A 22,555-nucleotide genomic window follows, 5' to 3' on the forward strand; every position below is an offset into this window, starting at 1 on the left:
TCTCAAACTTAGAAGCCAAATTCCGTCAGGTTGGGCCAGCTGAGCCAGTCGAAGTTATTCATGTCCTCCCAGGACAAGCCTGCGAAAGAGGGATCAAATTCATTGCCGGGTTGGTTGAGTACCTCGGCAATCTGATCGTCGGACATGGTGGAGAATTGTAGAGTCCCAGGCCACAGCTGGGATTCCATGTAAGGTGGCTGTGAGACAGGCGGGCCCATCGAGTTCATATGAGGCGAGGCAGCAACAGCAGAAGATGGCGTGCTAAGCTGGCTGTTTCGGCGAAGAGGGGTTTCCACGTGAACCTGGGGCTGAGGCTGGCCATCCATTGCGGTGGCAGCCTGCTTGACGATGTGTCGAAGGTATCTTCCATATAATGTAGACAGACCATTTCTATGCTTCGTTGCCGACCCAATGCGTTCCAAGACATCTGCCGTCTCTTCGATGAGGTTCCGAATGCTTGGCGCCAGGTTCGAGCTGCCTGTGGCGTAGGCGCTCAGAGTCAAGGCGAAGCAGGCGGCGAAGGAGACCATGATAGTGGTGTTATTCGGGATCGATTGTAGCTGGGCCTCTCCTTGAATGACTGCGCGCATCACCGTAACAGCGGATGAAAGGCCGGCGGTACGGAAGAACTGCCGGACCTCCATAGGGGCTGTTGGATGGTTAATGACGCCGCCGTAGGTGGATAGTCGTGTATGTGTGACCAGAATCTCAACGTAAGCGGGAAGGCGACGCTGAGGTCCTGTGCCGATAGAGAACCCCCATTCCGTGAGCCACTGGTCAAAGAATCTCTCGATGGCACTCTGAATGGACTGGGCAATGAGTCCTCCGTCAGTAGAAATGCCCTGTGATCCATCGCACAGAGCGCGGACTGTGGCGAGCAAGCCGTCGAGGTCTCGGCGAAGGACGGCCATCGATACGAGGTGGCCGTCCATGGGATCTGCGATGCTGGATCTGTGCCATTGATCGCAGTCCTTGATGACTCGGGTGACAGGGACAGTGTATGGTCGACCGCGCGCAAGGGACATGCCTCGTTCAAGGACAAACAGAGCAATCCAGCATCGCTCGCGTCGTCGAAGAAGTCGCTGGCCCAAGTCGGATGTATACTCGATGTGACTGAAGCCGTCCATGGCCAAGGCCGTACGCGGATCGAGGCAGTCTCCGCGCGTCAATGCCATGTTTGAGCCAGAGCCGATGATTTCCATCGGAACTAGGAGCTTGTGTAGAGACAGGTCTATGGCGATAGTAGCTGCCATGTTGACGAACCAACAAGTCTCGTCGTCAGTGCTGTGCTGGCCTGGGAACATCCAGGGGACGTTGACCATGAAGGCAAGAACAATTTCGACGGACTTGTGGCGCTTGGTCAGGACTCGCTGGGCAAGGGTCTTGCAGTGATTGTGAAGTCTCTTGGACAAGGCTCCGGCGGACGGGAGAAATAGCGCAGATGCTGCCATGATGGAAGTGCAGAGGAAGGCAGACCTTGCGCGGGTGAATCCTGGAGTGTAGATCTTTGGATCAAGACCCCAGCGGGTATGGGCGAGCTTGTTGTGAAAGCTGCGCGGGTGGTGAGTGGAATCCAAGTTGGATGTCATGAAGTCGACTTACAATGCGAACAGCGATTCCGCCTCTTCCTCGGTGACGAGACCCATCGTGATTGGGTCGATGTCGTCGCCGACGTCGAAGTTGACGCGGACGGAGGTGAAGAAAGATTGCATCTCCAGATCCTCATTGAGCTGCTCGGCCTGCTGCTGCTGCAGTGGCTGCTTCTTGCGACCGGAGCGCGGAGGAGGATGCTTCGGCGAGAGGCCACTGATGGGCTTGGGCGAGAGCTGCAAGTTGGAGGCTCGCGCCAGCAATTGAAGCGGGTTCTCGGCATCGTCGATGGCTAGGCTCTCTTCGTTGTGATGGTGCAGACTCATGTAAGCATTGCTGTCTGGAGTGTTATCCAGTTCATCATCATCGTCAGATGAGAGGTCGGGTTGTTGGTCGGGACTGTTGAACTGAGACGACCCCCGTCCTAAGTGAACGGAGGCGGTAGTCGACCGAGCATTTCGAGGACCCTCCAGGAGCGCCTGGAGATTGCCGATGGCCTTGTCATCTTCAGAGTTCTGTTCCCCGGTTCGGGCTCTCTTGATGGCCTGCTCTATCTGGTAGAGAGCTTTATCTAGACCCTTTCGCTTGCTGTTACGTGCGTCCACTAGTCAATAAGGCGGAACACGCATACATATGTATGGAGGCGGTGCTATGGGGAGGAGGGTAAGGTAAGGTGAGGTGAGGTGGGGGATGGATGGGGGCCGTGGTGTTTATTTCGGGATGTCTCGGTCGCGTCGCCAGGTGTCCATCAACCCGGGCAGACATGACCGACTGGAACGATAGACTGGGTGGCCGGCTTACTTTTTGATGCCTTTCTGCCTTCCAGCATGGAATGTAGGGCGAATGCACTCAGAGTCGAGCTGAATGCACCTCTTGCATTTGTTCTCATGCGGTGAGTAGTCGCACTTGATCTTGCTTCGGCGGCAGACCAGACAGGCGGCCTGCTTTGGACGTTGCGATTGAGGATCCTCCATCCAGGTGAGGGGGCTTTTGGAGGAGCCGGTTGCACTACGGCGAGTCGGATCTCGGTGAGGGACCAGCAAACGGGCAGACTGGAAGCACGCTATTCACGCTTGAAGTGAGGCGTTTGGTGGTTTCGGTCGAGATATTTGACGTTTGGTATCAACGGTCAGAGAGACTTGACGATTCGATATAGACACACTGGCCCCTACACTAGAGCAGACAGCTCCGCTGTTGAAGGAAGTGTTAGAACATTGGGACCTGCGATTGACGAGATGTCGACTTAATTGAGGGACCCGGGGACCCAGCCAGAGAGACGCAGGAGACGCGGACGCGGCGCAGGTCTGATGTGTGTGACTCGTGTGAATCCGGAATGATTGGGGAACATGAATGAGGGCACGAATCAGCATTCAGACATGGCTCCATTCAGCGGCAGAAGGATCTTAGTCATCCTTGGTACTCTCTTGGCAGATGAGAGATTACATAATTCCTTCGGTAATGTCTCTTGGAGGTCTCGCTTTCTCTTTCCAAGGGGGTTGATGGGGTCGAGATGGGGTTAAACCAGGGTTGAGATGGGGAAGCATGAAGGAACTCGGGCTGGCGTTGCAGTGTTGTGCCGGCTGAGTATCCTCCGATTCCAGCTGTGAAGTCACCGAGCAAACAAATCACGAGAGTCCGATGATGATAGAAGACCCAAAGACATATACAGATGGTGACCATGATTTACCTGGAATTTACCGATGATCGACATTGACGCCAGTGTTTTTGTGCAGCAGGAATCGCTGCCAACGGCATTTCAGCCAGGCAGAATCCCCATTTCACGTCAGGGCAGTGCTCAGCGGCCTCAGCTCCAACTTCGTATTGATTTTCGTATCGAATTGGCCTCAAACCCATCAAGAAGCGTATATAAAACTTGCTGGGCCTTCAGTCTGTTTGCACTTTCCTTGTTCTGTTTGTATTATCTAATCTTTTCCTCAGCTGAGGCCTCTTACTTTTTTCAATTCTGTCCCAGAGTCCTCGTTTACTGCTCCCAATTCCAACCTGCGGTGAAGTTCAAACCCTGCACATCCACCCACACGCCGAGCCTTCATCATGGCCTCCGTCTCCGTGGACCACGCCGTGATCCGCACCGGCACGCCGGCCGAGGTTGCCAAATACCTCCGTGACCTCCGGTTCAGCACCGCGGATCCGGCTCTCATCACCTCTGATCTACACGACGCAGTCGCACGAGGATCAATCCCTCATGCCGTCTTCACAATCTGGACTCCTCTCCATCGCAATGCCGAATCCACCATCGCCGGGCTTCGCCAATCGGAGAGCCTCCTCGAGAGGAAGACTGCCATCAAGGCCTTCATCAAGGCTGTGCGGTCGCCCAATGCGATGGCCGAAATGTGGGATGCCGCTGGCGGCGCTTCTGGAGTCGCCGCAATCATGAGCGACCTAAGTGTCAACGAAATCAGGCTGTTTTGCAATGGCCTGGCCAAGACCGCCTCGCTGCCTGGCAAGCGAGCCGAAAGGCATGTCATGTTGACCGAGCTAGTCGACCTTCTTTGTGCCGACGCCAATTCTCATGCGAAGAATCCAGATACCAGGCCGCTCGGGGTCTACTACAGGCGTATTCTACCAGCATGCACGACTGACAAGGTGGCCAAGCATGAAGAGACGCGTCCAACATGGTCGCAACGGCAGCAGTCCATCCTCTTCCGGACTCATCCATCCTTCTACGAAGCCAAGTTCCTCGACTCCATCTTCTCTCAGGACAGCCACGGTATCGACTTCAACACGTGGACGCATCTCATCAACAACGACTTCAGCTTTGCTAAAAAGCTGCTGTCAAGACTCAACGAGACCAAGGGACCTTTGCCTCTCAAGTCTCATGACTTCGTACAGTTGGCTGAGGCGATCGCGAAGCGTCTACGTCGCAGACGCTCAGCGGGCGACGAGAATCTCCCATTCGAGATCCTTGAGCTTCTCGTTGAGGCGTTCAAGAAGAACACCGACGCGGCAGAGTATCTCAATACCTCTCTAAACGGTGTGATCTTCTACGTCGTCAAGTTCTGGGAGCACACTCGCACCACACGGCCAAACGTTCAGCAGCATCTGGCGGAGCTGATTGGACTTGCTCCCGTCTCCAACTTCAAGTCTGCAAAGGACCTGGTCACGCTGCTTCGCATCGTCAACTCTTCAGTCTCCTACCGACTGTTCCGACTCATTATCCAGAGCTCCAAGGACTACCGCTTTGATGTCGAAGACGCTTCGGGCGAAGCTAATGATTCCTTGCGAAAGCTCAAGGGTCCTTGGCCCGCAGATGTCTTCACCATGTTCTCCGATGATGACCCCGACGCGTCGCTTAGGCTCTTCAGAAAACTCATGGCCGTTTTCCCCGATGCTCAATTCCTCCAAGCCTCGACTCTGCAGAGACAATCAATTGTGGAATGCCCTCGAGAACCAGAGACCAAGAAGGGCAACGTGGACATCCTTGAGGCGCTCCTGGTACGGGCATCGCCAACCTCGCCAGTTTTAGACTCCGATTTGATGGATCGTATCAAATCTAGGGTAGAAAGCTGTAAGGAAAAGGCTGCGATGTCTCGTGACTGGATCTTCCGCTTAGGGTGGACGAGGATTGCGATCGATCTCAGCGTTGCAGCTGGGTCTCTTGAGCTATTTGAAGGGGTCCTTCTATGGGCAAGGCGCTTCAACAAAGACCGCAACACCGTGGTGCAGCTCTACTCTGCCGACACCTTGCACAGAGTCGAGATTATCGACCTGCTCAGTGGCAATCCTTCCTTTGGTCGTCAGGACGGCCTCAAGTCTGACGTCCGCAGGAATATCGATTTAGGGAGCAAGATCTTGTTACAGTTACTGGAGACAGCCGCGATGGCCATCCGAGAGCCCAGTTTTCAACAATACGATTGGAACGACATTCTCAACTTTCCCTCCAAGGTGGTTGAGAGACGACTTGTGTCTGCGAACGACGTCCAAAGCAATCTTCGACTGAGCGACGACGAGACCTACGAGATCTTTTGGAAGCCAACTCTGGAGCTTCTTGTTGAAGCAGAAAAGTATCTCCTCAAGCCAGGCATGCAGCGACTCTACCCCCGAGATATCAAAGGCCTGTTCCACAACGTCGATTTCGATTTCGAGAAGTCTCTTCGTCCGCACTCCGCGAGGTTTCTGGACACTCTTTCTCGGGCCCGGGACGAACTATGGCGCGAACTCCGCCCTCAGCACTTCCCAGCAGTGCATGATCTGGGACCGGCTTGGCCAAGAGGATTGTCAGTGCAGTATTTGTGTCCTTCTGAGATGAAGGACGTAAGTCTCCTGCCTTTTGTTCGGTCAAGAGTTGAAGCCGTTGTCTTTGGCAACCCCGATGTGCTCCTTGAAGAATCGCCCAATGACCAGGAATTCCGAGCTACAATTGGTCCTTTCGTTGACGACTACGTCTATGCTCTCGGCATCTACACTGGCAGTGCAAGCAATAAAGAGGATCGAGACTATCGCATTCGGAAGGCGTGGAGACACGCCGTCGACAACCTTACTGGAGAACGGATGACAAGGACTGAGTCTCTCCGCTTCTGGCACGAGGTCTTTGTGGATCAGAGTCGTATTAAGCTGCTGCGAGACATCCAAGTCGAGTTGCCTCGACCTTCTGGACCTACAATCCCTTCTGCCGACAACCCAGATATACCAATAGAATGGATGCCAGAGCCGTGCTCTGAAGATGTCGACGCCGATTCGCGAGACATTCCTGCCACAGTCCTCGATCGCATGATTACCCACGGACATCCTTGGGCCAACACCACCGTGTTGGACGTTGAAGTCAGCTGGACCGACTCCGTTTGGATCTCCCCTGAGCATCCCACGAGTTTCTGGAGTATGGAGCGCCTTGGCAAGCCCGTCTCTTGGGGCTCAAAGGATGGCTTCTTTCTGGCTATCGTGCTGTACCTCAACACCTTGGAGGGCAGTGATACCTCGATATTGAAGGAAGCCTTTCCCTCAAAGACCGACACGCGCTATCCGGCACTCTACCTGGATCAGGAGTTCATGGATGCTGTCGACACCGATTACTTCGGCTATGGCTTTGCTCGTCAGACCAGCAACATGATCGCATCGGGACCTGCTTTACTCGTAGCCCGAGTCGCGAGATCTGTTCTGGGAACAGTCGAGAAGATCGAGAAATCCGGCTCTCACGACGTGGCGCCTGTAGCTCTAGCCATGCGACTGATTCGGCTGCTTGCGGGTAGCGATCAACCATCGCTGGCTTTCCCGCTGATCCGAGATGTCATTCTCGATCGGCCTAACGACAGCGCCTGGCATCGACAGCTTTTGAACAAGGGTCTGTTCAACAAGCTTCCTCCCAGTGAGACGAAGAAACTCCTGGGCACTATTGCAGACGGTATCCAGGAGAAGCTCGACATGCAGGATGCCAACAACAAAGCAGAAGCTGAAAAGGACTCGGCCGACTCTGCGGGCTCCCCTTCTCTGGTAAAGGTCTCGACAGTCAAGATGCTGGCCAAGCTCCTCAGCGATTCCCCTTTCCTTGACTTCAGATCTTCTCTTGGAATTCTCTCCCACCTCTTGGATAAGGCAAAGCACATCGACGTCCGGATTGCAATCATTGAGAGTTTGTACGGCACCTTAGGCGCCGAGTCTACTTCTACCGACATCAAGGACGAAATTCTTCTCCTGCTCGAGAAGCACGCCGTACCACTTGCAGCAGCCTTCAACGAGCGAGGACCTTCGTGGGCCACTTGGGAGCAAATAGAAGCTGGCGAAGACTTGCCTCAAGTGATCAATCGCAGTATGGGGGCCGAGACACCAGTCCGTCAGATGTTTATGACCTGGGACTCGAGGTTCCCGAAAGACAAACATCTGCGCCAGAAGCTTGCAGCCATGACTACTCGAGTCATCGAGCAATCTGCCGAAAACAACCGCCGGTGGACGGAGCTTTTCCTGAAGAGATACGAATTCTCTTTGAATCTCGGGGAAGATCTACCTCGCGTGCCTGTGGATGCGAGAATGCTCATACTGTTTGGTCGAAACCCAGAGTTCTTGACCGGTTCCGTGTTCGAGATAATGAGAGACAGCGTCCTGACGCAAATCTCACCACCACCCGGCATCGCATCCATCACGAAGCAAGTCCGGCGAAGCCCGGGGCTCTCCGACTCAGACGCCGGAAAGCATTGGCTCTCACTGTACGGCACAAGTGGACAATCGATCAACAACTGCGGCATAGATCAAGCCTTGCGACAGATGCACCGCCCCATTGGTCTGGAAGCGTGCGACTCTTCCGATCGCGTCACCATGGAAATGCTACAGCATCTCGGCAATGAGATCTTCGAAAAGCTGTTGCAGGGAGGAATGCCTCAAGTCGAGTCCCTCTTCAGAGCCATGACACCAAAAGATTACCTGGAGACCGACAGAGAAGTGCTGGCGAGGTGGAAGGCGGCCGCTCTCCCTGTTCTCGAGAACGTCATCGTTCGTGTTGAGCAGCTGCGCACGCCGCAATGGCAACGAGATCCCAGGCGGAAGCCTCATGTTCTGCCCGACGCGTTCCGACTGAAGGCTACCATGACTATCTTCGACTTCCCAGTTGAGATTGGTCACGATGATGTGTTCGTGAAAGAGGTTTTGGGTCTGATAAGCGTCTTAGCCGAGACCAGGGCTTCTTACCACGCGAACTGGGAATACGTCAAGCAGAAGGCTTTCTACGTCAATCAAGAACTCAGAATTCACCTCATGCGCCTCGGTATTCGCTTTGGCTCGCTCGATGACATAGACGTCGAAAATCCTACGCTGGCAGACTACCTTCGTGTTGATCTGGCGAAATTCTTGGTGGAAAGGGGTCATCCGCAGGCTCCTAAGGACAAGACTGAAATCTCGGACTTAAAGAAGATGCTGCGCTCATGGGCTGAGTCTCCGGTCGAGGACTTCAGAAACAGTGCCAGGGAGATGGTGTTGAATTTGAAGAGATCTAGGGATTGTGCAGGGTTTACACGAGGAGGGTATCTGAGAGGGGCCAGGACTGGAGCAGAAGATTCGGACAGTGACGAAGACTCAGATTAGTTTTAACCACGTTCAATGTAGAATCAGGCCACAGAGCTCCCAATCGTTTCCAGCACAGATCTTCGGACAAATTGCTACCAACAATAGTGGCAGTGTTATTGTGCCTTAACTCAGCCACCCGCAATCCTGTATTTGCACATGCTGTGCCGCTCAAGGCTTTCTATGGTCGCCTGCTGTCACACCTCTATTTAACTTTACGCATTCCTTTCGTTAATCAGGCTCGATCTCCATACCTTTTCTCACATACAACTAGGCCCAAGTACACGGTCGTCTAGCCTCGATCTCCAAAAATGCCGTCACAACACCAGCCAACGTCGTCTCATGCTGAACTCAACGGTTCACTCAACGACACCGAAGACGAAACATCCTCAACACCAAAGCCTTCAGACATCACAGAAAGTACGTGAAAAAGTCCCCGTTCTATGCGGACGATGTTTTCTAAGTTCCGGAAAGACGATATGAAGAAGAAAAGGCGTGCTCGACGGCGTGAGCGGTGGTTTACCATCGGGTTCTTTACAGTCCTCTCGGGCCTGCAAATTGGTTGGACTATCGTCGCCGTCCCCATTTTCCGGGACTTCGAAAGTTGGAATCAGCTAAGTAGCTCGGACAAGCGCTGGATTATTCAGGGAATCTTCCAGACGCTGATGTTTGTACTTGCTTCCTTTCTGCTGTTCTGCGAAGTCATGATCACGCGTGAAGAGAAGAAACAGGCAACAGGCAATGGCTTGTAGATGAGAAATATCGCACCGTTAGAATATACAACTATGTGTTCATTTTCCAAGTAAGGTGTGTCGTAGATGCCTCAGTTTCGAAGGTATTACCGTTGTACATGCATGTGCTCTATCCATTCATCTTCGCCAATGAGGATTCTGTTTGGCATCCGACGAAGTGATGGACATCTCGTGCGTGCGTTAAGACACAGTAGATCTCATTGGTCTCCGTGTAATCATCTGGCGAAGTCAACTTGAGATGCATCCGGTAAGCAAGAGCAGCAACTGTGAAACCTCAGATTATCGCCGATTCTTTGAACTAGCGACTCGTAGGCGCTCGGTTAATCTGATAATCAAGATATGCACAAGCCGCATCCATGCCATGAGCCCAGTTATCATAGAAACTAGACCGCAAAGACCCGGTTGATATGACCCATTACCGGCTAGTACGGATGTCTAGAACAACATTCCATGACATCCTAGAGGCTCGCTCGGACTTGAAACTGGGGAACCAATGGCTACGTCCCCTGTCGATGATGATGATGATGTTACACTAACTACTGCGGAGTCACGGTTTTCGTCCGAACAATCGAGGACGGTAAACTCTCGCGACAATAGCTGCGTATTATCACGTGTGGAAGCATCCCCTCGTTCGCCAAATACGTCACCTCTCTGAGTTGACAGCATCATCCTCATTAACTTTTTGTTCATCGAAGATTCCAGTATAACAGAATCAGGCTTGACAGTCTAATCCACTATAAACCTCTCCAAGCTCCGGTTCAATGGGTATCCCAGGTCTCAACGGTCACGCAGCCACTGCCCCGGGCGCCGGACCTAAAGTTGCTATCATCGGAGCGGGGTTGACGGGTCTTATCACCGCACACGGACTCAAGAAGGTACAGCCTATGCGCTCACTGCCAACATGTCAGGCTGACTTCCAGTAGCACGGATTCGATGTTACTGTCTTCGAGCGTGATGCAGGCATCGATGCGCGGCCGAGGGACTGGACGATCCTCATCCACTGGGGCATGTCAACTCTCACCGAGATGCTGCCCGAGCGCGTCCTCAAAAGCTTCCCCCAGGCCTTCTGCAACCCGTACCTGGAATTCAACGAGTGGGACGAGAGCATTCCCGGATACAATGGCAACAGCGGCGAGATCCTTTTCCGGAATCCTACTCCCGGCGCCCGGCGCGTCAGCCGTCGTCGGTTCCGGAAAGTCCTCGTGGAGGGACTCGATGTTCAGTGGGGCAAGGTTCTCAGCGCTCTAAATCAGATCGACGATGATACCATTCAACTTGAGTTTGCAGATGAGAGCAAATTTGATGCGAACTACGTCTTCGGAACCGACGGTGTGTCGTCAAAAGTTCGAGAACTTCTCCTAGGAATAGAAGCTGCTAAGCCTGTTCCCTCCGGATTCATGATTGCTAATTGCAACGTGAACTACGGCGATGAAGACAAGGTGAAAACTATCCTAAAGGCGCATTCGGTGTGTGCTTTGATGCTTGGCTCTGGGGTGATGGCCGGATGTGGTGGTGAGTTGACCCGGCTAACAGCATCGACAATTGTCTAATCTTAGATCACAGTGATGTCCGTGGATGACCCCAAAGACATCGCATCATGGGAAACATTCTGGGTCAGAGTCTGGAAGGGAGAGTCTATAACGTTGAGCGGTCAAAAAGCCGTCGACTACATCAAGAGCGATCTGAAAGGGCTCTGCGAGCCTTTCCGATCCGCGGTTGAATGGACACCCGAGGGAAGCCCCTGCTACATTGATGAGATGAAGTACTGGCTCCCGTCAGCTTGGAATACCTACGATGGAAAGATCACACTTGCAGGAGACGCTGCGCATCCGATGCTTCCATGTAAGTATCGCTCATTCCCAGCCGGTTGCTTCGTTAACTTTGTGATAGTTCGAGGTCAAGGTCTACAACATGCCATCATAGATGCCCACAAATATCTTCATGCGCTCGTCATGCTGAGAAATGCCGGAGACAACGCCATGAGGGAGGAAATGATGACACTGTACGGCGCTGATGTCGTTGCTCGTGGATGTACGGCCGTCGCACAATCGCTCAGTGAAGCCAAGAACGCACTCAACGAGGAGACTGTCGGGAATATGCTTATGGTAACTCAAGGCCATACGAGATCTGTTTGAGGAATCTAAATTTCATATCACAACAATTCTGTTTAATGTGACGACATGGATTGTCGACTATGACCAAGAAGTCTTAGAATGTACAAGATGCTTAGATATATCTACAGGGTAAGATTTGATGTAAATCCAGGAGATAATGAAAACTCCTGGGAGCTTGAAGATTCCCGGAACCTCCATGATCGATCCGACGAAGGAAGATCAATGTTTTTCATCCGCTTCAGCACTGCTTCTTGGAGCCGTCGGTGTAGAAGTAGTCCTCGTTGATCTTGATAGAGTCGGCATGCCAGGTCTTGCCATTATCAGTGGTCTTCACACCGCTGGAGGTGGCTCCGGTAAGCTGGAGAGTCTCGCCGAAAGCAGAGTCGGCCTCGCTGAGGGTAACGGTGAGGTTGCTCCAGGCTGTAGAAAGTCAGTCAGAAGTGATTCAGCCAAATGAATGAAGAAGTCAGCTTACTGTATGCGTCAAGGGTTCCGCAAGCGCCACTGTAACACTCGTTGCTGGAGTAGATCCAGGTAGGAGGCTTGCTGTTCTTGTCCTCTGCATTCGGTCATGAGCTTGTATTCAATGAAAATGATAGATTGGATGAGGGTATGGGGCATACTATCGGTTTGTTGGGAGACAAGAGCGCCGTTGATGTAGACCTTCTGGGTCACACCCTTCGAGGAATCGTAGGTGACTACGCGCATGTCAGTGCTTTCGGTACCTCAGTGAAACTCGTGCAGTCTTCTCTTACGTTCAAAGTCGACGTTGGACTTGTTAGGAATAGCAACATATTCCTGAGCCACCTGCTCAGCTTCTCGATTGTCAGCACTTCATCTCCTGCCATACGGTCTGTTTCGCAACTCACATCCAGTGAAAGTGCTCGCAGCGACGCACCAAGCGTCATTGGCAGCTGGGCATCCCCTGTAGTTCGCATTGTAAGCTACTTTGGAGTTGCGCAAAGAATAACAAGCACTGAATCCTCACTCTTGAGCGTTGTTCGGAGCCCAGTTCAGCAAAGGCTGGAACAGATCCGTGCCCTGGTCGCTCAGAGACTGAGAAATGCCAACCCAGATGGACATCCACGGCTGGCTGTTCTTGTTCGACACGACGGTTCCGCAGGGGATGGAAGGGGGAATCAGAGTGTAAGTCGCCTTGGTGATGGCGCTCTTGGCCGGGCCGAGGTTGAACATGTTGCCGAACTTCCAGTCGTCATATTGACCAGCAACGGCTCGCGCAGCGAGCGGGACAGTAACAGCGACAAGAGAAGATGAACGCATCTTGGCAAGTTTCAGACAAAAGAATGAATAGAAGTTGGTTGGTTTAGAGAAGCATGCTTAGAAGACGAGCCAAGAAACGACGGTTGCACTCATTTTTCTTATACTTCAACGCTATTGTAGCGATTGCCCATTTCGACGACCGCTGTTATTGGGCAATTCTCGCCGGCAAGAGATTAGAGGGGTGTCACTGGTTAAAGCGGGTTTTTGCAGCACACAAACGAGACAACTCGACAAGGGGTCGTATCCAGGACTAAGGCTGAGCGGATCATGGAAAAGACGGCACGTCTTTTCCACTAATCAACCGAGTCGAATACTGGAAGCTGTCAAGATCCGAGTTATCATTTGTCGGGATGCCCTGGCCACATTGTTAACTCCCGACTCGCTTGATGATTGAATTTCCAATCTCCTCCACCACGCCGGGTCTGATCGTTCGAACATCTCAAGAGCAACAGTCGCAATACGCGGAAGATTTTGCATCTTCATTTTTGCCCTTTACTAATACCATTGGCGCAGGTTTGGATGACAAGCAGGTGAGTTTGGACAGGTCTGTTGTTCTCGAGACTCATATCAATCCACGATTCATTCTGTTTGCTCCCGAGTTGGCTGTAATAGTTTACCAGTTTCTTGGGTCTTTTAAGATAGTCCAGTTCTATTAAGATACCTTAATGCTGGACCTTGTTGCAGTGACATTCGGTTGCTCTACCGGATATGTACCGTCGCCATCCCAGTCCCGGCTCTTCTCCCCCACCTTCCAACTCATAATATCAAGTTAAGTCCAAAACCGCTTTACCTCAACTCTCGAGATGAGTTATGAGAGCCAAGTAGAAAATCCTGGACGCTTTCAATGACAGTGTGAGCAGAGGAAGTTTCAGCGAAAGAAAACCGTGGAAACATGCGGGAGAGTCACAAGCGTAAGACGTCGTTGTGGCTGTGCATACGAGCGGCGAGGCATCCTGCTGTGCCTCTTTTCCACTTGCGTGTTCTGACAGCTGACGCTTCTTCCTGCCCGAAATACGACCAGGCAGCCCTCGTGTTGCTGTCAGTCTCATACAGTCAGCCAGGTCTTCATAATAGAGCTCAAGAACACCACGTCATGAGCTATGAGCCATCGGGCTGGTCTTCAACGACATTGACGCCGCGATCATGACCACGTTCTTGGCCATGCCAAATTTCGGGGAAGACCTTCTTTTAGCATGCGCTGAGCTTACGATTCGATCCCCCGTCGATGAGGTTTTCGCCATCCCGGAGTTGCTGGAGCGCATCATTTTACACTTGGATATCCGTACTATCTTAACCAGAGCCCAGCTCGTCAATAGGACTTGGAAAACAGTCATCGAAGAGTCCAACTGCATTCAACAAAAACTCTTCTTCAAGCCCATCGTCGCGAGGAGAGTCGAAGATGTCACTCAGAATCGTGTCAAGAACCCACTACTCAAATCAATATTCAGTGCGTGGTTCGAGGAACGGCGGGACTACAGCACAGAAAGCCCCTTCGAGTTTCTCCTTACGCCCAAGAGAGATGCCTTTCTTCGGAAAGGGGCAAGCTGGCGCAGGATGCTCGTTCAGCAGCCCGCGTGTCCGAAACTGGGGCTGATACAGAAATATCCCACGCACTTCCTCTCGAATATGAAATTCGCGAGCGCGGTTCTCGATTACTCCCGAGAAGACGGCAGTGTCGCCGGTGTGAGAATGGGCGCCATGTACGACCTCGTCTACCGCATCATGGCCCATCGAACAAGCAAGTGCGGTATGGGCATCCTTTGGCGCCAACCCGAGACGGAACCGGCCGAGCTCGAAAAGTATTATTACGTTAGGGGTCAGCACGAGGTCGTCATCAAGCAACATTACACAGATGATATTGGAATTGTCATTCTGCAAGATTCAAAGACGCCTGGTCTGGCTACAGGCGCAGGTGCTGGTCTTGGACATGCCTGGCGCATTTACGCAGAAGACTTCCTTGTGTGGAGGCTATTTGTGGGAAACTTCGAGACTGAGTATCGCAGTGAGGGGTATGAGGAAGTGGAAGTACGCTTTGAAACCAAGTTCGAGCAAGATCTTGCTGCGGGACTCGGATACTGAGCTCATGTTATCAAGGTGATTTACATATTTGATGAAACGATCGGGGCTCCTGGAACAAATAACACGAAGACATCTGCGCATATGTATCAAGAATAGAAAATTTGTTTTCCTCTTCGCTCTATAGAGATACAGGAGTAGCTTCCCGAGTTTCATCACATATGTGGCTTATGTGATGATTGCTCTCGGCGTAGTTATCTTTTATTTTATTTCTTCGGCCACCTAATATGGAGCAACTCTACTCGCAATATCGACTTTTCACCGCTAGCTATCTCTCGACGAGACCAGACTTGTTGTCTACGTTCCGCAAAGACACCAGCGGCTGAACGATGCGGTTGACGCTTTGCCGCTGCCGTCTTGGCACTATCGGTTAATTAACAGCTGTAAATAAAGTGTTTGCAGATGCGAGACCGAGATACGCATGGAAATGTTTGTCAGACAACTCAACGATCACAGGGTGAGAACGTCAGAATCTCCAGGAGATCAAAAGGTTTGCCACGAGTAAGTTACTTCACTTGCTCTCCATAGGCAGAGTATGTCGATATTGAAGGGGTAAGTTGCGAGATGAGGCGCTGATGGAGGTGAGTTACCATGACTCGAGGGAGCTGTTCGGCTGAGGCTATTTACGTATTGTGGTCCAGATTATCGCTGTGAGAGACCAACACTGAAGTTGATCACAGAGAGTTGGAAACAAATTTCTATCTAACAACAATTCATGGAGTGCCGCGGCGTACAAAAGCGATTCTAAACTAGCAGCATTTCCATACGAACGATAGCGCCGGGCAGAGACGATAGCGCAAAGCATTGGTAGCATACGGATACTACGGTGTCACGTCAGCGACCCCGGCTCAGCACATACGCCGCCACCGGGGTCGGGGAATTTTCGCCTCAGTACAGAATATATTACCAAGAACTCGGGAGTGTTGGATAAACTAAATCCCCCCAACATAGTCGGACGACTTCGCAATAAGGCTTTAAGCTCAGGGGAACTTTCCGAGCGTTTAAATTATTTACGGGGATAACACCGTCAATCGCCATGGGTGCTCTGCAAGGAAGCGTGTCAGGGAGTAGTGGGACCCCTGTGGGATCCTTTTGACTAACACCATCCGTCAGCGCTTAGCGAGGGTGGCACGGTACGGGGGAGGATGAGGCCATCGTCAGGTCTGGACGCGGACGGGGATTCTGTTGTGTGCTAGGCGAAGTCATCGTCATTTCGAACTGTGGGATTGTGCGGGTGCTGTAGATTGTCACAATTTGCAGTCGTCGAGACTTTGTTACCCGAGTCTCTGAGTTCGAGGTGAGCTTCTGGTTTCTCTAGTGATGACACCAACGTACAGAGAGATACACGAGAAGAGACACTGTGTTTGTTGCTGAGGCTTGACGTCATCAGATCTCTCCCATTTCATCCTTCTTCCCGCCTGGGGGTTGAAACCTGTCGACTCTTTTAGGAAGATCGGTGCAGGGAGGCAGACGCATAGGGCAAGCGAAGGGGGGGGGATACGAAGTGATGCGAAAACCACATGATTGGAGCGTTCTGCGCGCCGTTTCATCGCAAATTGCCTTCACTTTTTCGGAAACACTGGATGCGACCCCACGGCCCCGGGGGGGTGCTCCAACGCTCAACCCGCGCCAACTGATCAACGAACTCGTTCTCATTTTGCCAGAAACGACGATGGATGTCATAATCCTCCGGCACTTTTGGAGTGACCCTTACTAGACGGTCTTGGCGATGGAGGCGCCTCTGTTCTATTAAAAAGACGGCCTTGCCTCGATGGCCGCCTTGTCGATGGTTCTTTCTGATCAGCAGCAGGTCCTATCTCATCGTCTCTTGGTATCGTCCGTCCTTTCATTAAGAAAAGCATAGTTCTTTTCTTGCAAAAATCCATTCATTTCTCAGACTCTCTCAACCTTTCCATTCTTTTTCCCCAAAAAAGTACAACACTCTCTTTTCAAAATGGCCCGGTCCAACCAAGTTCTTCTCGCCGTCTTCCTCGCCCTCACCGGCGTCCAGGCCGCCCCCCAACCGGCGCGCTTCGGCACCCCCGTCCTCGCCGCCCGCGCCGACGCGCCCGCCGAGTTCGAGGCCCAGCCCTCGGCCGGCCCCGGCGGCAGCTCCTTCAAGGACTCGGCCCACTTCCGCGTCTACGGCGCCTCCGGCACCGCGGCCGACGACGCCCTCGGCATGCTCGAGGGCGCCTACGAGTGCTTCGTCAACACCCTCGGCTGGCGCAGCTCGGGCCTGTCCTTCAACGACGAGAGCGACGCGGGCCCCTACTACAAGACCAACGTCTACTCCGTCTCCAAGCTCGAGGGCGCCGCCGGCGTCATGCACTCCGAGTTCTCCACGGGCGCCGCCTGGCTCGAGGTCGTCGACACGTACCTCCAGACGCCCGGCGTCACCGTCCACGAGTGGGGCCACGGCCTGCACTACCACCAGAAGACCTGGGTCGACCAGAGCGCGACGGGCACGTGGTGGGAGACGGTCGCCAACTGGGTCGCCGACACCTACCAGACCTCGGACCTCTGCGCCGCCGCCCGCGAGAAGCACAACCAGCCCGAGGGCCGCACCGAGTTCGAGGTGAACAAGGTGCTGGGCGACTCGTTCCAGGTCATCGTCGACGGCACCGTCGACTCGGGCAACTACTACCAGGCCTGGCCGTTCCTGACCTACCTCACCAACAACCCGGACAACATCGGCGGGCTGGGCAAGGACACGCTGCACCAGATGATGAAGCAGTACAAGGCCGGCAGCAACGAGACGCCCCTCCACGTGCTGGACCGCGTCGCGTCCAACTCGACGGCCGGCGACATCGTGGGTCACTACTGGGCGCGCATGGCCTACGTCGACATCGGCCACAAGCAGGCGCAGGAGATCTTCCTGGCCGAGCAGAGCCGCATCAACTTCGCCAACGTCGAGGGCTCCGGGTCCGAGTACAAGGTCGTCTCCGCGCGCGCCCCCCGCTACATGGGCGCCAACATCATCCCCCTCAAGGTCACCGGCGACAAGGTCGACGTCAAGGTGACCTCCTCCGGCGAGTACACGGCGACGCTGTCCGTCTTCGACGCCAGCACCAAGAAGGGCCGCTACGTTCCCCTGGCCGGCGGCTCCGGCTCCGCGACGATCGCCTCGGGCGAGGAGGTCAGCCTGGTCATTGCCAACACCCCCAAGACGCCCATCCAGTACAACGGCTTCGAGCTCGCCAACAGCGAGGCAAACAAGGGCATGGACTACTCCTTCACCCTCACCGGTGCCACCGCTTAGATATGAGCGAGTGTGTGTGAACCTTTTTTGAGTAAATACTTCTTTTTCTCTGTATACTGTCAGCCGCTGGATGTAGGCATGTACATATTATTTTCAAGATACCAAGTATTGGAAACATTCCCAAAGCCATGTTGTGACGATGATTCACTATCCAGATAGCCTGTGCTTGATCTTCACGATGGTCATGTCCAGTGTAGACCTGAGGCCAAGCCAGCTAACTATGCTGTCGGTTCCATCGTGACCGCAGAGATTTGAGGAATCGCCGTGATGTACTCGCTGATGGCAGACGTTGCGATAGCTAGGGCGCCGCAAGCAACCAGAGTCATCGGGCGAGGAAGCCATCTCGCGGCCGGATGCTTGACCGAGCTCCCAAATAGCCGATCATGAAGCAGCTCTCCGATGGTCATGTCGACGAAGCCAAGTGTCTTCAGTTGCAGGAACGTCAAATGTGTGAGATACGCGCAGTACATCGCAACGCCTCCAACCAGATCTAGGCTCGTCTCCTCCATGTTCGCCAGGTAAACCACAATAGGAAAGATCCTCAACAGCACCATCAACACGACGTTGACCAGCAAGGCTCCACGGAACACGGCCGAGTTCGTCGCATTCCGACCGTGCAGCTTCAGTGTCGCGGCGGTGTTTTTGAAGATCTCTGTGACCAGGCCGGCGTAGATGAGGTAGATCGGCCGGCGAGGCATGTCTCGGAACACGACTATGAGTATCGAACCAAGGGCGAGGATGTGGTGCGTGAGGTATTCCGAGGAGTAGCTGAGAGGAGGCATCTCTGAAATCCAGAGGATACCACGGGAGGCGAGGCAGATGCTGCCGCTGGTTGTGTAGGACCGCTGGGTCCTGAAGGTGTCTGTCTCTGGGGGTGTTGAGGTGTATGCGGATAGACAGGCCGGGGTCGAGATGAGGAGGGTCAGGAGGGTGCCGAGTGGGAAGACGAGGCAGGGACGCAGTTTCTTTGGTTTGTCGAGTTCGAGACTGGCATAGAAGGACGGGTTGAGATGTCTGACTAGCATGCGCAGGAGGTGATTGAGGCATTGGTAGGCTGCTAGGCCCACCATGATGTAAATCGGGACAGGGAGAGTGAGATCCATGATGTTTGGAGAGTGGTTTGAAAAGTGCCGCTCAGAGCTTCGGTAGATGGCCTGGGCATGCCACGAGAACCAATTCATCGGTGTTGGATTCCTCGGGATATAAAGACATTGGCACTTGTCTCGGACAACCACTTGGCGCCGTTGGAATCATCGTTGAGGATGGTGGCGGTGATATGTCTTGGATGTCAGCGACGCAGTCATAAACGAAGCCATTCAGCTTGTCGGTATCGTGAGTATGGCCTCACGTAAGACGGATCTGAAATAAAGAAGAGACCCAGATTGGCAGATATCCGATGGTGTTATGCAACATGAGAGTGAGTGCATGGTATAGGCTATCGTATGGGATCGTATGATTTGATCAAGCTGGAGTGAGTTCCGAGACATGGAGCCAACAGAAGCCTGGAAGAGTAGACGTTGGCCGTGAAAATGTGCCGAGTGGCCGCTGGTGGCATTTGGACCGATGAAGTTTCAACGTCGGCGTCGTATCTACCGGCCGTCCGGACCTGTGCGGAGGCTTGGCCGAGTTAGCGGAGACCCGGGCTCTCGGTGGATAAGAAGTGACCGGAAGACAGAGCCGGGCATCTCTTGGCCGCGGGATTGTCGGCTGATGCAATCTCGGAAGACGAGAGGGTCAGCTGGACAAGGGATTGGAGGAACTCCAGTCGGGAGGATCAGGCACGGATAGGCGAGCTTCCTGTAGGAAGGATGGTTCGGAGTGGTGTATTCGTACACCGTGTATCGTGACAGCCGGTGATGATACGACGTTTCTCATGGGTGTCGTCCAGGTTCTTGTGCTCCTAGGGCTGAATATCCACGAGGATACTGGCTGCCTTGTATCCGTACTTGGCGATAAAGAGAGAACTCGACATCTCGTGCGTCTGCAGCATCCCAGCTTCCAGGACTGAAGAATCCAGAAACGCAGCTGCCAACCCACTTCAGTAATGATTCCCAAAAGGCAAGTTCCGGACAGCTCGGACGCCGCTGACAGGGAATTGATGAATGTCAAGGATGAATGTCAAGGGGAAGACCGAGAGGGTCACAGTGGAGGTGAAGGGATCCTCCGCAGTGCGCTAATTTTATGGAGTCTTGGCGCTGCAGGTCTCCGCCCACTGGAGGGCATCATCGTGATTGGCTGAGCGGTACAGTGCAAGCGACATGGCGATGCTGACGTCGACACGGTCAGACAGCCCCTGATTCGCGGCGAGGCGCTGGAAATTGGGCGTTCCATCCAAATCCCCGGTGGTCTTGGCACTCAGCGGCCACTGGTCTCGCTTGGTGAAAGGTGGGTCTCGTACAGTGCGGATGGGGTTCAAGGTTAATTGGTGTTCTCGACCAGGCAGGAACGAAGGAGGAACCACAGGGACTTTCCCTCTCTTGCCGTCTCTGGCAGTTGGGAAATCTGGAGAGTTGCACTTTCCCTCCGGATTTTCATTCTTTTTGGAGAAGGAACGAAAGAAGGGTCTTCAGGGTCGTTCCTTCCTCTGTGTTGCCTTCCCCAATCACACTCACACTCACACTCACCTCTCATCTCTCACCTCAAGCCTCATCTCTCACATCACCTCTCGTTTCAGTCTCACTCACCTTGTCGCCTCATCACTAAAACCTCTTGGCCGGCTTGCGTGATCCCGTCTTGTCACCAAGGGGTACGGATAATTGCAGTCGATCAACGCTTCGACGGCCGTTTGACCAACACCATCGCCCAGCTCGCACGGCAACCGGTCGTCCCGCCGCCTGTAGCCTGTCTGCCGTCGTGTGATCTGCCTTGGCCGAACCGATCGGTTTGCTTGGCGTACATAAACAACACAATGCCTTGGCTTTTTCTTCATCTGCACAAGAGGGATGCCTCAGTGCCTCTGTGCCTCTGTTTTGCCTCTGCCATGTTTTCCCCCCGTCCCTTCTGTCCTTCTGCAGTCATCCCGCGTTTTTGCGCGTATTTTTGGCTGCCGTATCTGCAGCCAGTACGCCATCTGATAATTCGTATTGGATGCTCACGGCCTCTGCCATCCAACCTTTTCCGCTGTAATTTGTAAGATGTGGCTGACTAAGGTGGGATGATGAGCCGCGGGCGCCAAACTTAATTGAAAAGGTTGTTGAGACGTGTTGCCTCGCTTCGTCTTTGTTTGTGCCGGTCCATTGTTGACACCCTTTCCGTCCCTGATTTCAACGGTTGTTAGGTTTTCGGGCTATTGAATAGCTCGTCGCAACTCATTATCGACGTCAATTCTTCCCATGAGTCTCAATCATTCAATCTCATCCCCAAGCCATCGCATCGCCAAGCCGCTGCTGAGTCTTAGCTCTGAGCAACCCCTGAAGTCCGTCCCTCACAGCATCCACAATGCAGGAGCCCATCTTCTCTCTTTGAAGCAAAGGCTGAGATGTCGCCCACTTCCCTTGACTCCTGTCTGGTCTGTGAGGCGTGACAGAAGAGGAGGCCCCCGCGTAGTGTACTCTGTATTTGGGCCTGGAATGAAAGTCTTGGCAATTCTCACGCGAGGGTAGGGATGGCTGGCCCTTTGCCGCCTGTCATGGCGATGGTGTGTGGTGGTTGCCTCCTTGCGTCCCAGCCCTCTTCGTCTCATGAGTTCATCCGTTGTCTTTACCTGTCACTCAAGTCAGTGAGTGAGTGAGGCTCTGCGACAATTGGAGTTTGTCTATGGATGGAAATGCAGCAGGCCCATCCCACGATGCCTCGCCTTACATCCACCTTACCGTAAACGCCATCTGTCAATCGGAACCTTGCTGCGTACAGAATACGGATACCGGAAAACCCAATCAGTCCGTGACATCCATCGCGCCTGTTCCCTTTGGTAACAAGAAGGGGTGCTTGTTCAACGTCGCGGGCGTCTCTCATTTGCTGCACAGCCCCGATGCCCAGAAGGCCAAGACTTTACCAAGAATACCAAGACTCTGGCGGCCACCAGCACAAATTCACCGCGTCATCTTGTTCCCTGTCCTGTCCTGCGAGGCCCAGTGTGTTGTGAAAACAAATGTATTCAGTACCTCTTTTTCCCTAAAAGTCTTGGTATTCGAGCAAAATCGAGAAAAAGAGTCTGGGCCCCCCCTTTTCTTCCCGACGCAGCGCTACTATTCCTGTTCCTGCTTTTCCTTGCCTCCATCCCCAGCTCATCCACTACCACCACCTCACTCTCACCTCACGAAAGCCAACACCGTCCACCGCCAAACGACAACCACAAGCACCTTGTGGCGGCTGCGTTTGATTTTTTACGACGACCCAAAAAGTTAATCTGGCGGTGCCGGTCATGAACACTCGCTTGACGTAACGAATTATTTTCTTCGACGACCTTCGCTGTCTCTATTCCTTCGCCATCAACGTCAATTCGACACACTCGCTAAATTCAACCAACGACGACA

At 53.3% G+C, this 22,555-nt stretch overlaps 7 protein-coding genes across 7 annotated transcripts; 4 read left to right on the top strand and 3 right to left on the bottom strand.

Moving 5' to 3' along the window:
• Positions 1 to 8: 8 nt before the first annotated feature.
• CkaCkLH20_02306 (zn 2cys6 transcription factor) lies at positions 9 to 2,564 on the bottom strand (the record flags this gene model as incomplete). The annotated part of the gene is made up of 3 exons (XM_038885025.1): positions 9 to 1,551; positions 1,603 to 2,178; positions 2,392 to 2,564. The coding sequence occupies 3 exons, from the start codon at positions 2,562 to 2,564 to the stop codon at positions 9 to 11; spliced, it is 2,292 nt and encodes a 763-aa protein (XP_038749813.1).
• A 1,078-nt stretch (positions 2,565 to 3,642) lies between these two features.
• On the top strand, positions 3,643 to 8,616 carry CkaCkLH20_02307 (uncharacterized protein; the record flags this gene model as incomplete). The annotated part of the gene is made up of 1 exon (XM_038885026.1): positions 3,643 to 8,616. The coding sequence occupies one exon, from the start codon at positions 3,643 to 3,645 to the stop codon at positions 8,614 to 8,616; it is 4,974 nt and encodes a 1,657-aa protein (XP_038749814.1).
• Positions 8,617 to 10,108: 1,492 nt separating this feature from the next.
• On the top strand, positions 10,109 to 11,482 carry CkaCkLH20_02308 (FAD-binding domain containing protein; the record flags this gene model as incomplete). Its single annotated transcript, XM_038885027.1, has 4 exons — positions 10,109 to 10,222; positions 10,271 to 10,859; positions 10,911 to 11,189; positions 11,238 to 11,482. 4 exons carry the CDS (start codon positions 10,109 to 10,111, stop codon positions 11,480 to 11,482), a joined length of 1,227 nt encoding a protein of 408 aa, XP_038749815.1.
• A 217-nt stretch (positions 11,483 to 11,699) lies between these two features.
• On the bottom strand, positions 11,700 to 12,742 carry CkaCkLH20_02309 (uncharacterized protein; the record flags this gene model as incomplete). The annotated part of the gene is made up of 6 exons (XM_038885028.1): positions 11,700 to 11,881; positions 11,937 to 12,020; positions 12,085 to 12,159; positions 12,217 to 12,276; positions 12,331 to 12,386; positions 12,450 to 12,742. The coding sequence occupies 6 exons, from the start codon at positions 12,740 to 12,742 to the stop codon at positions 11,700 to 11,702; spliced, it is 750 nt and encodes a 249-aa protein (XP_038749816.1).
• A 1,143-nt stretch (positions 12,743 to 13,885) lies between these two features.
• On the top strand, positions 13,886 to 14,821 carry CkaCkLH20_02310 (uncharacterized protein; the record flags this gene model as incomplete). The annotated part of the gene is made up of 1 exon (XM_038885029.1): positions 13,886 to 14,821. One exon carries the CDS (start codon positions 13,886 to 13,888, stop codon positions 14,819 to 14,821), a length of 936 nt encoding a protein of 311 aa, XP_038749817.1.
• Positions 14,822 to 16,772: 1,951 nt separating this feature from the next.
• On the top strand, positions 16,773 to 18,080 carry CkaCkLH20_02311 (uncharacterized protein; the record flags this gene model as incomplete). The annotated part of the gene is made up of 1 exon (XM_038885030.1): positions 16,773 to 18,080. The coding sequence occupies one exon, from the start codon at positions 16,773 to 16,775 to the stop codon at positions 18,078 to 18,080; it is 1,308 nt and encodes a 435-aa protein (XP_038749818.1).
• Positions 18,081 to 18,298: 218 nt separating this feature from the next.
• Positions 18,299 to 19,183, bottom strand: CkaCkLH20_02312 (uncharacterized protein; the record flags this gene model as incomplete). The annotated part of the gene is made up of 1 exon (XM_038885031.1): positions 18,299 to 19,183. The coding sequence occupies one exon, from the start codon at positions 19,181 to 19,183 to the stop codon at positions 18,299 to 18,301; it is 885 nt and encodes a 294-aa protein (XP_038749819.1).
• Between the last annotated feature and the right edge of the window lie 3,372 nt (positions 19,184 to 22,555).

This window comes from Colletotrichum karsti (assembly GCF_011947395.1).
Source record: "Colletotrichum karsti strain CkLH20 chromosome Unknown Scaffold5, whole genome shotgun sequence".
NCBI classification, from domain to species: Eukaryota; Fungi; Ascomycota; class Sordariomycetes; order Glomerellales; family Glomerellaceae; genus Colletotrichum; species Colletotrichum karsti.